At 49.7% G+C, this 13,535-nt stretch overlaps 1 protein-coding gene across 15 annotated transcripts in view; it reads right to left on the reverse strand.

The window, feature by feature from the left end:
- The window catches only part of RANGAP1 (Ran GTPase activating protein 1), a 56,732-nt gene that overhangs the window by 38,828 nt on the left and 4,369 nt on the right, over positions 1–13,535 (reverse strand). For 3 of the 15 annotated variants that reach the window (XM_054675548.2, XM_054675545.2, XM_009438484.5), the window contains exon 1: positions 1,226–1,689. The exons of 2 other annotated variants lie outside the window; for them this stretch is intronic. In XM_054675548.2, the coding sequence (XP_054531523.1) occupies positions 1,226–1,352 (127 nt within the window). In that variant the 5' untranslated portion in view covers positions 1,353–1,689. Of the gene's footprint in view, positions 1–1,044; positions 2,615–13,535 lie in introns of those variants that run through there. 10 more of the 15 variants (XM_001169029.8, XM_063807919.1, XM_063807921.1 and 7 more) reach the window with 10 other exon arrangements.

The raw sequence follows: 13,535 nt of genomic DNA on the forward strand, positions 1-13,535 counted from the left end.
CTTTGGGAGGCTGAGGCAGGTGGATTACCTGAGGTCGGGAGTTCGAGACCACCCTGGCCAACATGGAGAAACCCTGTCTCTACCAAAAATACAAAATTAACCGGGCGTGGTGGCACATGCCTGTAATCCCAGCTACTCAGGAGGCTGAGGCAGGAGAATCGCTTGAATCTGGGAGGCAGATGTTGGGGTGAGCTGAGATCGTGGCATTGCACTCCAACGTGGGCAACAAGAGTGAAACTCCGTCTCAAAAAAAAAAAAAAATTAACCAGAGTCGGGTGTAATGGTTCACTCCTGCAATCCCAGCATTTCCGCAGGCTGAGGTGGGCGGATCGATTGAGCCCAGGAGTTAGAAACCAGCCTGGGCAGTATGCCGAAACCCCGTCTCCACTAAAAATACAAAAACTAGCTGGATGTGGTGGCAGGTGCCTGCAGTCCCAGCTACCTGGGATGTAAGGTGGGAGGATCACTTGAGCCCCGTAGGTGGAGGCTACAGTGAGCTGAGATCTTGCTGCTGTACTTCTGGAGACCCTGTTTCAAAAAATAAATTAACCAGAAACCAGCCCAGTGCAATAACTCACACCTGTAATTCCAACATTTTGGGAGGCTAGGCGGGAAGATCACTTTAGACCAGGGTTCGAGACAAGCCTGGGCAACAGAATGAGACCCTGTCTCCACAGAAAAATTTAAAAATTAGCCAGGTGTGATGGCATCTGTAGTCCCCATGACTTGGGAGGTTGAGGTGGGAGGATCGCTTGAGCCCAGGAAGCCGAGGCTGCAGTTCAGCGGTGATCGTTCCACTACACTCCAGCCTGGGTGACAGAAGGAGACCCTGTCTCTAAAAAGATAAAAAAATTTAAAGAAAAACCAACAAAAAAATTAACCTGAAACCCCAGCATCTCTTGCAGTTCTGAGATGGGACAATTTGAGGGTAAAAGGTGGTGGTGAAGCCTCCAGATAGAATAGGGACAGAACTTCTCAGCTGAACGGGGGCCCATTCCTCAGTCCAAGAGAGAGCGAGACAGAGATGCACCCCTCCACACTCACTTTATAAACCAAGAAACTGGAGCACAGAAACGTAAATTGATTTGTCCAAGGTCAGCAAAGGGTCAGCGCCAGAGCAAAAGCAAAGGGTTAATAGAGAAACATCCTCTCCCCGTTCCGCAGCAACGTCAGAGACTTTCTGAGGTGAGATGCATGCTCCTGCAAAGCGTCAGCAGTGACTCACATCGATTCCAGGGACAGCGGCGCCAGCCCGGGGCCCCCGCGGGCGTGGGCCTGCTGGGAGGCGGCTCTGCGGGAGCGACGCGCGAATACAGGCCGCAAATGACAGGCGGGCGGCGCAGGAGCCCCATCTGGAATCCCCGGCGGACTCGCACCGCCTCCGGTTGACAACAATGCTAATATGAGACGCCACTGCTAGCAGCTGCAGGCTGAGCTGCTCTGGCGAGTCAGACGCCCTTTAAGCCTCAGTTTCCCCATTTGTGAAAGGAGCCAGCGCCGCTCAACAACCCCACTCCCACCGCCACCCCTGGGGCGCTCGGCCGTCGAAGGCTAAGTGAAGAAGGCCGAGGAGGCAGGCAGAAGGCGCACACGGGCGCCACGCCCTCCTCGCCCCGCACCCGTTCCAGGCAGGTGACGGGGAAAGGAAACGGACCCTGACTCTACCGTAAACAGGCGGCGCCGCCGCGTGGGGGGAACCGAGCGCGCGCCTCCGCCCTGTGGGGCGGGGACGGATTTAGGGTCCGGGTCAGGCCGGGGTCGCCACCTCCGGATCCAGCGGTCCAGATGTCCAGCCGGCTAGTCTGTTAGCTCTCTCGAGCTCCCGGCCTCACGCGCTTCCAGCACCACCTGCTCTCCGCACCGCGGCGGATGATGGCGGAGGAGGAGGATTTTGAAAGCCGGCAGTTTCTTTGCTTCGATTTGATTTGTTCGAGGCCCCGGCCGGCTTGCCCTCGCCCCGCTCGCGCGGCCTCTCGGGTAGAGTAGTCCGGTTCCCCAGCTGGGAGCGCGATGGGGCGCGCACCGCGAACTACCCGTCCCATGGCGCACCGCGCGCAGAGCGTCCTCCACCGCCCTCCTCTTCGCCCTCCCCTGGCGGCTTCTGGCTCTTTCTCGCAGAGACCGCAGGGAGGTGTTCAGCCGGGAGCGCCCAGAGACTACAATTCCCAGAATGCGTTGCACCCAGGTCCCTCAGCTCTTCCGGAAAGGTTTTGTTCGCGTAACTTTGTTGATAACAGGTACTGCTGGCTGCTGGGTCTCTTGGGCAAGACACAGGTATCCATTTCCCGAAAGAAAAGACTCTTTTCCGTCCCATGAAACTGAAAGGGCATTCGAAGGCTTCCACATAAATATGCACAAATTACCTGATAATTAAAAAGGGGAAATAGTAACTATCGTAGAGAAGCTCCGCAGACACCACTTGAACGGCCACGTTAACATCAACAGCAGGACAAGCTGACATTTCATCGCACGCTTTCTGTGTGATGCACTGAGAAAAACACGGCGTCACCGTCCGGTCTATAATGCATGACCTTAGTCTAATCATGAGAAACCCAAGCTGAGGGACATGGTACAGAATAACTGATCTGTACCCTTCCGGAAATGTCTGTATTATGTAAGACAAAGAAAAACTGAGGAACTGTTGCCGATTACAGGAAACGAAAAAGACAACTGAATGCAAGACATGGTCCTGGATCGGATCCTGGGTGGGGATTGCTATAAAGGACAATACTGAAACAGCAAAACTTGACTATATTAGATAATAGTATTGTATCAATGTTAAATTTATTAATTTTGATTATGGTACAGGGTTATGTAAGAACTGCCCTTGTTCTTGGAAAAAAATGCTGAAATAATTAGGGACAAAAAGGACATGATGTCTGCAACCTTTATGGTTAAAAGAAATATACCTATACCTATACATAGAGAAAGCAGAGACACAAATGTGGCAAAATGTTAATCAGTTAATCTGGTTGAAGAATATGGGAGTTCTTTGAACATTTTTGCAACTTTTCTGTAGGTGTGAATTTAAGCATAAAAACACAAACAGCGTTTTTTGGTTTTTTTTTTTTTGAGATGGAGTTTCACTCTTGTTGCCCATCTTGGCCTCCCAAAGTGTTGGGATTATAGGCGAGAGAGTGTGAGACCAGCCTGGGCAACATGGTCAAACCCTGTCTTGACAAAAAATACAAAAATTAGTTGGACGTGATGGTGCAAGCCTGTAGTCTCAGCTAAGGGCCTGAGGGAGGAGGATCTGGAGCCTGGGAGCTTGAGGCTGCAGTGAGCCGTGATTGCACCACTGCATTTCAGCCCTGGCGACAGAGCAAGACCTTGTCTCAAAAACTGAAAAAAGAAAAAAAAAAGTTAAACAGATCATGCAGGCTGGGCGCAGTGGCTCACACCTGTAATCCCAGCACTTTGGGAGGCCGAGGCAGGCGGATCACCTGAGGTCAGGAGTTTGAGACCAGCCTGACCAACATGGGGAGAAACCCCGTCTCTACTAAAAATACAAAATTAGCTGGGCATGGTGACGCATGCCTGGAATCCCAGCTACTCGGGAGGCTGAGGCAGAAGAATCGCTTGAACCTGGGAGGCGGAGGTTGCAGTGAGCCGAGACGCACCATTGCACTCCAGCCTGGGCAACAAGAGCGAAACTCCGTCTCTAAATAAATAAATAAATAAGTAAATTAACAGATCATGCCATATCCTTTTACACACAGCTCATTTAATCTTCACCACCACAAGGGAAGTGGGCATCATTACCACCCTTCCCAGCACAGAGATGAGAAAACTGAAGCTCTAGACAGAGTGTAACTGTCCCAGTTCTCAAAGTTCCTGAGATGTGGATCCTCTTTCCACCTTCCCTCTCCTTTTTACCTACAAGGCCCATGTCAAATGCTACTTCATGAGTCTCTCCCTCCTGCAGGTGCCCACAGCAAGATGCAAAGCCCCACAGCAGTTGGCCTGGGGCTCTGGGGCTCTTTGACAGAGTTAACACTGTTCTTGGCAGTTTCCTCCTCAGCCTGGGAGGTTCTCCAGAGCAGATGCTGTATCCATCTGGGCAGTATCTTCTCTGGGCCCGGCCTGTCATAGGTGCTTCAGGTTTCCCCATTTGAACCAGATACCAGTCGGGTTACCGGATGTTTGCTTAAAATGAGTCATAGGCTTCCTGCTATTCCTGTGCTGCTTCCAGCTAGGACTGATCAAATCAGTCTGGATTTTCCTTGGGGTGATCCGCAGGCTCCCTTTTCCAATTTTACTTCTTGAGACTTTCCTTGGCCCTCACACAGAGACCTCCCAAAGGGAAGAGGAAGGTGGGCAGGGGAACATCTTAGCTGATCCCGTCCTCATCCAGCTGATAGGACATTGGGTTTTCAGAACTGGAAGGGAATTCTTAGACAACAGAAATTCAGTGGCCTTCAAGGACCTGGGAGGTAACAGGAAGTCATGGGGCTTGGCAGGGCTTGGTGGGGCTTGGGGGGACTCGTGGGGAGTTAGAGAGTGGATGTTCTGCCTGAAGGTGCTCACATTCGAAGCTAAAAATCACAAACTCAGCCTGACAGCACCCCCTAGCAATCTGGATTCTGTCACTCCTATATCCTGATTTTTTTTTTTTTTTTTTTTTGAGATGGAGTTTCACTCTGTTGCTCAGGCTGGAGTACAGTGGTGCGATCTCAGCTCACTGCAACCTCTGCCTCCCAGGTTCAAGTGATTCTTCTGCCTCAGCCTCCCGAGTAGCTGGGACTACAGGTGCACGCCACCACGCCCAGCTAATTTTTGTATTTTTAGTAGAGACAGGGTTTCACCATATTGGCCAGGATGGTCTCAAACTCCTGACCTGGTGATCCACTTACGTCGGCCTCCCAAAGTGCTGGGAGTACAGTACAGGTGTGAGCCACCGTGGCCGGCCTCCTGAATCTATCTTAAACCTCTTTACAAATGGGGAGACTGGGGTTTGAAAAGGAACAGGGGGTTTGCCCAAGGGTGCCCGGTGAGTCAGAAGAATCAAGAATCATCACTGTTTCTGGCCGGGCACAGTGGCTCATGCCTGTAATCCCAGCACTTCGGGAGGGCGAGGCAGGTGGATCATCTGACGTCAGGAATTCAAGACCAGCCTGGCCAACATGGTGAAACCCTGTCTCTACTAAAAATACAAAAAATTAGCTGGGCATGGTGGCGGACGCCTGTAATCCCAGCTACTCGGGAGGCTGGGGCAGGAGAATCTCTTGAACCCAAGAGGCGGAGGTTGCAGTGAGCCGAGATCACGCCATTGCACTCCAACCTAGGCAACAAGAGCAAAATTCTGCCTCAAAAAAAAGAATCATCACTGTTTCCAAGCAACACACTTATCTTCTCTCTTTCTCCTTCCAGCCCTTTCTCCAGCTTTCTCTATTTCAAGTTATCACCTGAGAGCTAGTCTGCCTGGCCCAAGAAGTGTAATCATAGCCTTTGACAGATGGATAGTGTCATCCAAGACTATCTTGTTCCTTATTTCAACAAATGAAGAACTAAGGCCCAAGTTACAGTGTGACTTACACATGAGACAAGGCTGGGCATGGTGGCTCACAACCAACTGTAATGCCAGCACTGTGGGAGGCCAAGGCAGGAAGATTGCTAAAGCCCAGGATTTGAGACCAGTCTGGGCAATATAGTGAGACTCTGTCTCTACTAAAAACAATTAGCCAGGCATGGTGGTACATATTTGGAGTCCCAGCTACTAGGGAGGCTGATGCAGGAGGATCCTTGAGCCCAGAACGTGGAGGTTGGTTGCAGTGAGCCATGGTCAGGCCACTGCACTCCAGCCTGAATGATAGAACAAGACCCTGTCTCAAAGAAAAAAAAGAGAGAGAGAGAGAGAGAAAGAGAATAGAAGACAGGTCTCTAGGGTCCTTTTCTATTATTATTATTACTTTTTTTTTTTTTTGAGATGGAGTCTCACTCTGTCACCCAGGCTGGAGTGCAATGGCACGATCAAGGCTCACTGTAACCTCTGCCTCCCGGGTTCAAACGATTCTCCTGCCTAAGACTCCCGAGTAGCTGGGATTACAGGTTCCCACCACCATGCCCAGCTTATTTTTGCATTTTTAGTAGAGATGGGGTTTCACTGTGTTGGCCAGGCTAGTCTCAAACTCTTGACTCAGGTGATCCACCCACCTTGGCTTCCCAAAGTGCTGGGATTACAGGTGTGAGCCACCATTTCCGGCCTTCTAGGGTTGTTTTCAACATATACACTTCACTTGTGAGTGCGAGGTGAGTTTAAGGGGGAATCAGGAGAAGCAGAGAGTGTTCCAGGCCTTTCTCTGTTGTGCAGCCTTTTTTTGTTGTTTTTGTAAAGAATGTTTCAAAGACAAAAGCAGGCTGCCTCTGATTAGTCTGGTTTACTTAACTGAGTGTTTTAAATTCCATTCTGGTGCCTGAAAACGAACTTAATTGCCAATTGTAAATGGAATAAATAATAATATTTATGTTGGATTCCTGAAAACAGACCAAGGCTGCTGACTTGCCATTTAGTCAGATCAAAAACAAATGGCTAAAGTATGCCAGACATGTGAGGAATGTGGAGGGAAATTCCCAACACCCAACGGGGTGCTCGCCTGCAGCCCCTGGAGAGAGATGGGTCAGCCCACCTGCAGGGCAAGGCAGCCTCCCCCAGGGTCCCCTCCACTGGTGGGAGTGGGTTGGCTGCATCATCTATGAAGGACAGTCGAACCACATGTTTCTCAGGACACAAACCAAGGGCATCCCACTAGAGCAAACTATTTAACCTTGATAAATAACCATCATTAAAATAATTCATTTGTTCTACAAATAGTTATCAAACATCTATGTTCCAATAGGCACTGTTCCAGCTCCTGAAAAATCCAGTGATGAAAGAGATTGAAAAGGATGGTGTCTATGGAGGAGTTTTAAATTCTGCTCTAATGTTTATGGAGGATTTCCCGGTACCAAATGGTTTCTGGCAGATTATCTTCTCTTTTAATAATTCCTTCATCGGCCGGGTGCGGTGGCTCCCGCCTGTAATCCCAGCACTTTGGGAGGCCGAGGTGGGCAGATCACGAGGTCAGGAGTTCAAGACCAGCCTGACCAATATGGTGAAACCCTGTCTCTACTAAAAATACAAAAAAATTAGCCAGGCACTGTGGCACGTGCCTGTGGTCCCAGCTACTTGGGAGGCCTAGGCAGGAGAATCACTTGAACCTAGGAGGTGGAGGTTGCAGTGAGCCGAGATCACGCCACTGCACTCCAGCCGGATCAACAGAGTGAGACTCCATCTTAAAAAAAAAAAAAAAAAAAAAAAAGGCCGGGCGCAGTGGCTCACGCCTGTAATCCCAGCACTTTGGGGGGCCGAGGCGGGTGGATCACGAGGTCAGGAGATCGAGACCATCCTGGCTAACACGGTGAAACCCCGTCTCTACTAAAAAAATACAAAAAAATTAGCCGGGCGTGATGGCGGGCATCTGTAGTCCCAGCTACTCGGGAGGCTGAGGCAGGAGAATGGCGTGAACCTGGGAGGCAGAGCTTGTAGTGAGCCGAGATCGCGCCACTGCACTCCAGCCTGGGTGACAGAGGGTGACTCCTCTCAAAAAAAAAAAAAAAAAAATTATACAAAAAGTTAACCAGCACGGTGATGCACACCTGTAATCCCAGCTACTCAGGAGACTGACGGGGTAGGATTGCTTGAGCCCAGGAGTTGAAGGCTGCAGCGAGCTGTGATCTCACCACTGCGCTTCAGCCTAGGCAACGGAGGGAGACCCTGTCTCAAAAGTAAATAAATAAATAAATAAAATGAAAACTGTCAATAATCTGTTTAGATTAGTATAAATGCAAAAGAGCATTAAGAAATAATTTTTAGGCTGGGCGCAGTGCCTCACGCCTGTAATCCCAGCACTTTGGGAGGCCGAGGTGGGCGGATCACAGGTCAGGAGATCGAAACCATCCTGGCTCACACGGTGAAACCCCATCTCTACTAAAACTACAAAAAAATTAGTCGAATGTGGTGGCGGGCGCCTGTAGTCCCAGCTACTTGGGAGGCTGAGGCAGGAGAATGGCAAGAACCCGGGAGGCAGAGCTTGCAGTAAGCTTCGAGATCGCGCCACTGCACTCCAGCCTGGGCGACAGAGCAAGACTCTGTCTCAAAAAAAAAAAAAAAAAAAAAAGAAATAATTTTTAAAATACTTGGTTTTTTAAAAAAATTCCTTTTTCTCTTTTTGTGGATATGGGGTCTCACTATGTTGCCCAGGCTAGTTAGTCTCAAACTCCTGGGATCAAGCAATGCTCCTGCCTCAGCTTCCCAAAGTGCCGGGATTATAGGCATGAGCCACCGTGCCTGGCTCACCTAACTTTTCGTTAAAAACAAACAAACAAACAAACAAACAAGGCTGGGTGAGGTGGCTCATGCCTGTAATCCCAGCACTCTGGGAGGCCGAGGTGAGTGGATCACCTGAGGTCAGGAGTTCAAGACCAGTCTGGCCAACATGGTGAAACCCCATCTCTACTAAAAATATAAAAATTAGCCGGGTGTGGTGGCACATGCCTATAATCCCAGCAACTCAGGAGGGTGAGGCAGGAGAATCTCTTAAACCCAGGAGGTGGATGTTGAAGTGAGCCGAGATTGTGCCACTACACTCTAGCCTGGGTGACAGAGTGAGATTCCATCTCCAAAAAAAAAAAAAAAACACACACACATATATCAATGCTATGCGTATAATAACTCAGTCCTTGCAGTGACCCTATATTAGACTTCTCCAGATAAACAGAATCAGCAGGAGATATATGTACATATGAGAGAGAGACACACACACAAAGTGATTTATTTTAAGGAATTGGCTCATGTAAGTATGAAGACTGAGAAGTCCTAAGATCTACAGTCAGCAGGCTAGAGAGCCAGGAAGAGCTGATGGTTCAGGTCAAATCCAAAGGCAGGGAAAAAATTAATGTCCCGACTGGGCACAGTGGCTTAGGCCTATAATCCTAGCACTTTGGGAGGCCGAGGCGGACAGATCACTTGAGATCAGGAGTTCAAGGCCAACCTGGTAAATACGGTGAAAACCGTTACTACCAAAAATACAAACATTAGCTGGGTGTGGTGGCGCATATCTGTAGCCCCAGCTACTTGGAAAGCTGAGGCAGGAGAATCACTTGAACTCCTGCGAGGTGGAGGTTGCAGTGAGCTGAGATAGCACCACTACACTCCTGCCTGGACAACAGAGCAAGACTCCCTCTCAAAAAAAAGAAAACAAAAGTCAATGTCCCAGCTTGAAGGCCATCATGGAGGAGGAATTCTCTCTTCTTTGCAGGAGAGTCAGCTTTTTTGTTCTATTCAGGTCATCAACTGGTTGGATGAGGCCCATCCACCTTAGGGAGGACAATCAGCTTTACTCAGTTTATAGATTTAAATATTAAACTCATCTGGAAACACCCCCACAAAAGTACCCAGAGTGTTTGACCAAATATCTGGGCACCCTGTGGCCCAGGCAAGTGGACACATCATGAGCCATCACAGACCCTTTCAGCTGGGTACAGTACTTTTTTTTTTTTCAAGACAGCCTCTTGCTCTGTCATCCAGGCTGGAGTGCAGTGATGAAGCCATGGCTCACTGCTGCCTCCACCTTCTTGGCTCAAGGATCCTCCGCTTTGAGGATTCTGGGCTCACCCTCCTGAATAGCTGGGGACTACACGCACATGTCACCACACCTGGCTTTTTTTTTTTTTTGAGACCGAGTCTTGCTCTATCGCCCAAGCTGGAGTGCAGTTGTGTGATCTTGGCTCACTCCAACCTCTGCCTCCCAGGTTCAAGCCATCCTCCTGCCTCAGCCTCCAGAGCAGCTGGGACTACAGGTGCACACCACCACGCCCAGCTAATTTTTTTTTTTTCTTTTTTTGAGATGGAGTCTCGCTCTTGTCACCCAGGCAGGAGTGCAGTGGAACGATCTCGGCTCACTACAATGTCCGCCTCCTGGGTTCAAGCGTTTCTTGTTACTCAGCCTCAAGTAGCTGGGATCACAGGCGCCCGTGACCACGCCTGGCTGATATTTGTATTTTTAGTAGAGACAGGGTTTCCCCATGTTGGCCAGGCTGGTCTCGAACTCCCTACCTCAGGTGATCCACCCACCTCTGCCTCCCAAAGTGCTGGGATTACAGGCATGAGCCACCGTGCCTGGCCACGCCCAGCTAATTTTTGTATTTTTAGTAGAGACAGGGTTTCACCATATTGGCTAGGCTGGTCTTGAACTCCTGACCTCGTGACCCACCCGCCTTGGCCTCCCAAAGTGCTGGGATTACAGGCATGAGCCACCGCGCCTGGCCACACCTGGCTAATTTTTTGTTGTTGTTGTTGTTGTTTTGAGACTGAGTCTCGCTCTGTTGCCCAGGCTGGAGTGCAATGGCGTGATCTCAGCTCACTGCAACCTCCACCTCCCAGGTTCAAGCGATTCTCCTGCCTTAGCCTCCTGAGGAGCTGGGATTACAGGTGCGTGCCACCACACCTGGCTAATTTTTGTATTTTTCGTAGAGATGGGGTTTCAACATGTTGGTCAGGCTGGTCTCAAGCTCCTGACCTCAGGTGATCCACCCACCTTGGCCTCCCAAAATTCTGGGATTACAGGGCTGAGCCACCACGCCCGGCCTCGGCCTCCCAAAGTGCTGGGATTACGGGCATTAGCCACCACACCTGGCCAATTTTTTGTATTTTTTGCAGAGTTAGGGTTTTGTCATGTTGCCCAGGCTGGTCTCAAACTCCTGGGCTCAAGCGATCTGCCCACCTCGGCCTCCTAGTGTTGGGATTTTGGGTGTACCCCATCGAGTACAGTACTCATATTACCCCCATCTTAGTCACCTCAGGCTGCTATGACAGATACCATAGACTGGATGGCTTAAGCAGTAGAAATTTATTTCTCACTGATTTGGGGGCTGGAAGTCCACAACCAGGGTCCCAGCATGGTCAGGTTGTTGGTGAGGGCCGCCTTCCTGGTTTATAGATGGCTGCTTTCTTGCTGTATCCTCACCTGGCAGAGAGAGAGATAATCTCCCCAGTGTCTCTTATAAGAGCACTAATTCCGTTCATCAGGGCTTCATTTTCATGACCTAATTATCTCCCAAAGGCCCCACCTCCTAATACCATCAAATCAGGGATTAGAGATTCAACATATGAATTTTTTTTTTTTTTTTTGAGATGGAGTCTCGCTCTGTCGCCCAGGCTGGAATGCAGTGGCACGATCTCGGCTCACTGTAACCTCTACTTCCCAGGTTCAAGCCATTCTCCTGCCTCAGCCTCCCGAGTAGCTGGGACTACAGGCGCCCGCCACCATGCCTGGCTAATTTTTTGTATTTTTAGTAGAGATGGGGTTTCACCGTGTTAGCTGGGATGGTCTCGATCTCCTGACCTTGTGATCCACCAGCCTCGGCCTCCCAAAGTGCTAGGATCACAGGCGTGAGCCACCGCGCCCGGCCTAATTTTTGTATTTTTTTGTAGAGACAGGGTTTCACTATGTTAGCCGTGCTGGTCTCGAACTCCTAACCTTAGGTGATCCACCTACCTTGGCGTCCCAAAGTGCTAGGATTTCAGATGTGAGCCACCGTGCCGAGCTACAGGGTTTTTGAGAGGGTAAAAGAATCAACATATGCAAAGTGTTTGGCTCATAGTAAAGAAGCGGTGGCTGTTACTGCTATTTCAGCTTTAACATGGGGACATAGAGCACACTGTGACAACATGGGACTGACAACATGGGGCTTCCCAGAAAACCTACCGATGCCAGCCTCCTGGCCCTTTTCTTTTTTTTTCTTTTTTTGAGACAGAGTCTCACTCTGTCGCCCAGGCTGGAGTGCAGTGGCATGATCCCGGCTCACTGCAAGCTACGCCTCCCGGATTCACGCCATTCTCCTGTCTCAGCCTCCTGTGTAGCTGGGACTACAGGCTCCCGACACCACGCCCAGCTTATTTTTTGTATTTTTAGTAGAGATGGGGTTTCACCGTGTTAGCCAGGATGGTCTCGATCTCCTGACCTCATGATCCGCCCGCCTCAACCTCCCAAAGTGCTGGGATTATAGGCGTGAGCTACTGCGCCCGGCCTCCTCCTGGCCCTTTTCTCCAAAGCATCCTCACCTCTGGTTGGGGTCTTGTAATAAAGACCCCTTTACCATCTTAGGCAGCCCAAACAATTGAACAAGTTGGTACCAACTTGAAGAGATAAGAGGCTGGTGTCCTGCTGAATCCCCCTTGAATGATGGACAGTCCTCTTCAAGAATATGTGTTCATTATTTCACCAGCAACTTGGGGTGGTGGAATCACCAGACCATTTGCCATCTAGTTCACTTGAGGCAAAATGCAGCAATCCAACTGGCCTCAGCATCCTCATCGATGAAATGAGAGTGATAATAACCATGGTGGTAAATGTGATAAGTTGTCAAGGGTGTTTCATTGTAAATTGCCTAGGGGGTATTGGGAACTCACACACACACACACACACACACACACACACACACACACACACATATATTTATGGAGACAGTTTTGCTCTTGTTGCCCAGGCTAGAGTACAATGGTGCAATCTTGGCTCACTGCAACCTCCACCTCATGGGTTCAAGCGATTCTCCTGCCTCAGCCTCCTGAGTAGCTGGGATTACAGATGCCCGCCACCACACCCAGCTAATTTTTGTATTTTTAGTAGAGATGGGGTTTCACCACGTTGGCCACGATGGTCTCGAACTCCTGACCTCAGGTGATTTGCCCGCCTCAGCCTCCCAAAGTGCTGGGATTACAGGCGTGAGCCACCATGCCCGGCCTGACATTTATATTTATTCAGCCTTCACTACATGGTTTACAGGCATTATTCATTATAATCCACACCCCCGCCGCCTTTTTTTTTTTTTTTAGACGGAGTCTTTCTTTGTCGCCTAGGCTGAAGTGCAGTGGTGCAATCTCGGCTCACTGCAACCTCCTCTTCCAGGGTTCAAGGGATTCTCCTGCCTCAGCTTCCTGAGTAGCTGAGACTACAGGCGCACATCACCATGCCTGGATAATTTTTGTATTTTTAGTAGAGACAGGGTTTCACCATGTTGGCCAGGCTGGTCTCTAACTCCTGACTCAAGCAAGCCTCGCGCCTTGGCCTCCCAGAGTGCTGGGATTATAGGTATGAGCCACCGCGCCCATATTTCATGAAAATCCTTAAATCAAACTTTATGTGGATTCAGTTTCCTTATCTTTATCTTACAAATGAAGAAACTGATGCTGCTAGATTGCCAGGGTCACATAGCTAGCGATTGGCAGGGCTGGGGACCTTGGTCTTCCTAATGTCTTCGTGACATAAGAACCACACCATCCAGCCTCCCTAAATCGCCAGGCGCAGCCTCTCACTGCCTCTAGCCCATGATCTTGTGTCTATCCCATGATCTTGCGTCTATCGCAGGTGTCTTAAGGGTTGATTTCCCATTAAACAGCAGAGATGTCTGATGGCCACTGAACTCTGTTTTCAGATCTGGACAAAAGCATCTACCTTCTTCATGCCAGAGACTTTCTTTTTTTTTTTTTCTTTTTTTTT

Source organism: Pan troglodytes, chromosome 23, assembly GCF_028858775.2.
Source record: "Pan troglodytes isolate AG18354 chromosome 23, NHGRI_mPanTro3-v2.0_pri, whole genome shotgun sequence".
Taxonomy (NCBI): domain Eukaryota; kingdom Metazoa; phylum Chordata; class Mammalia; order Primates; family Hominidae; genus Pan; species Pan troglodytes.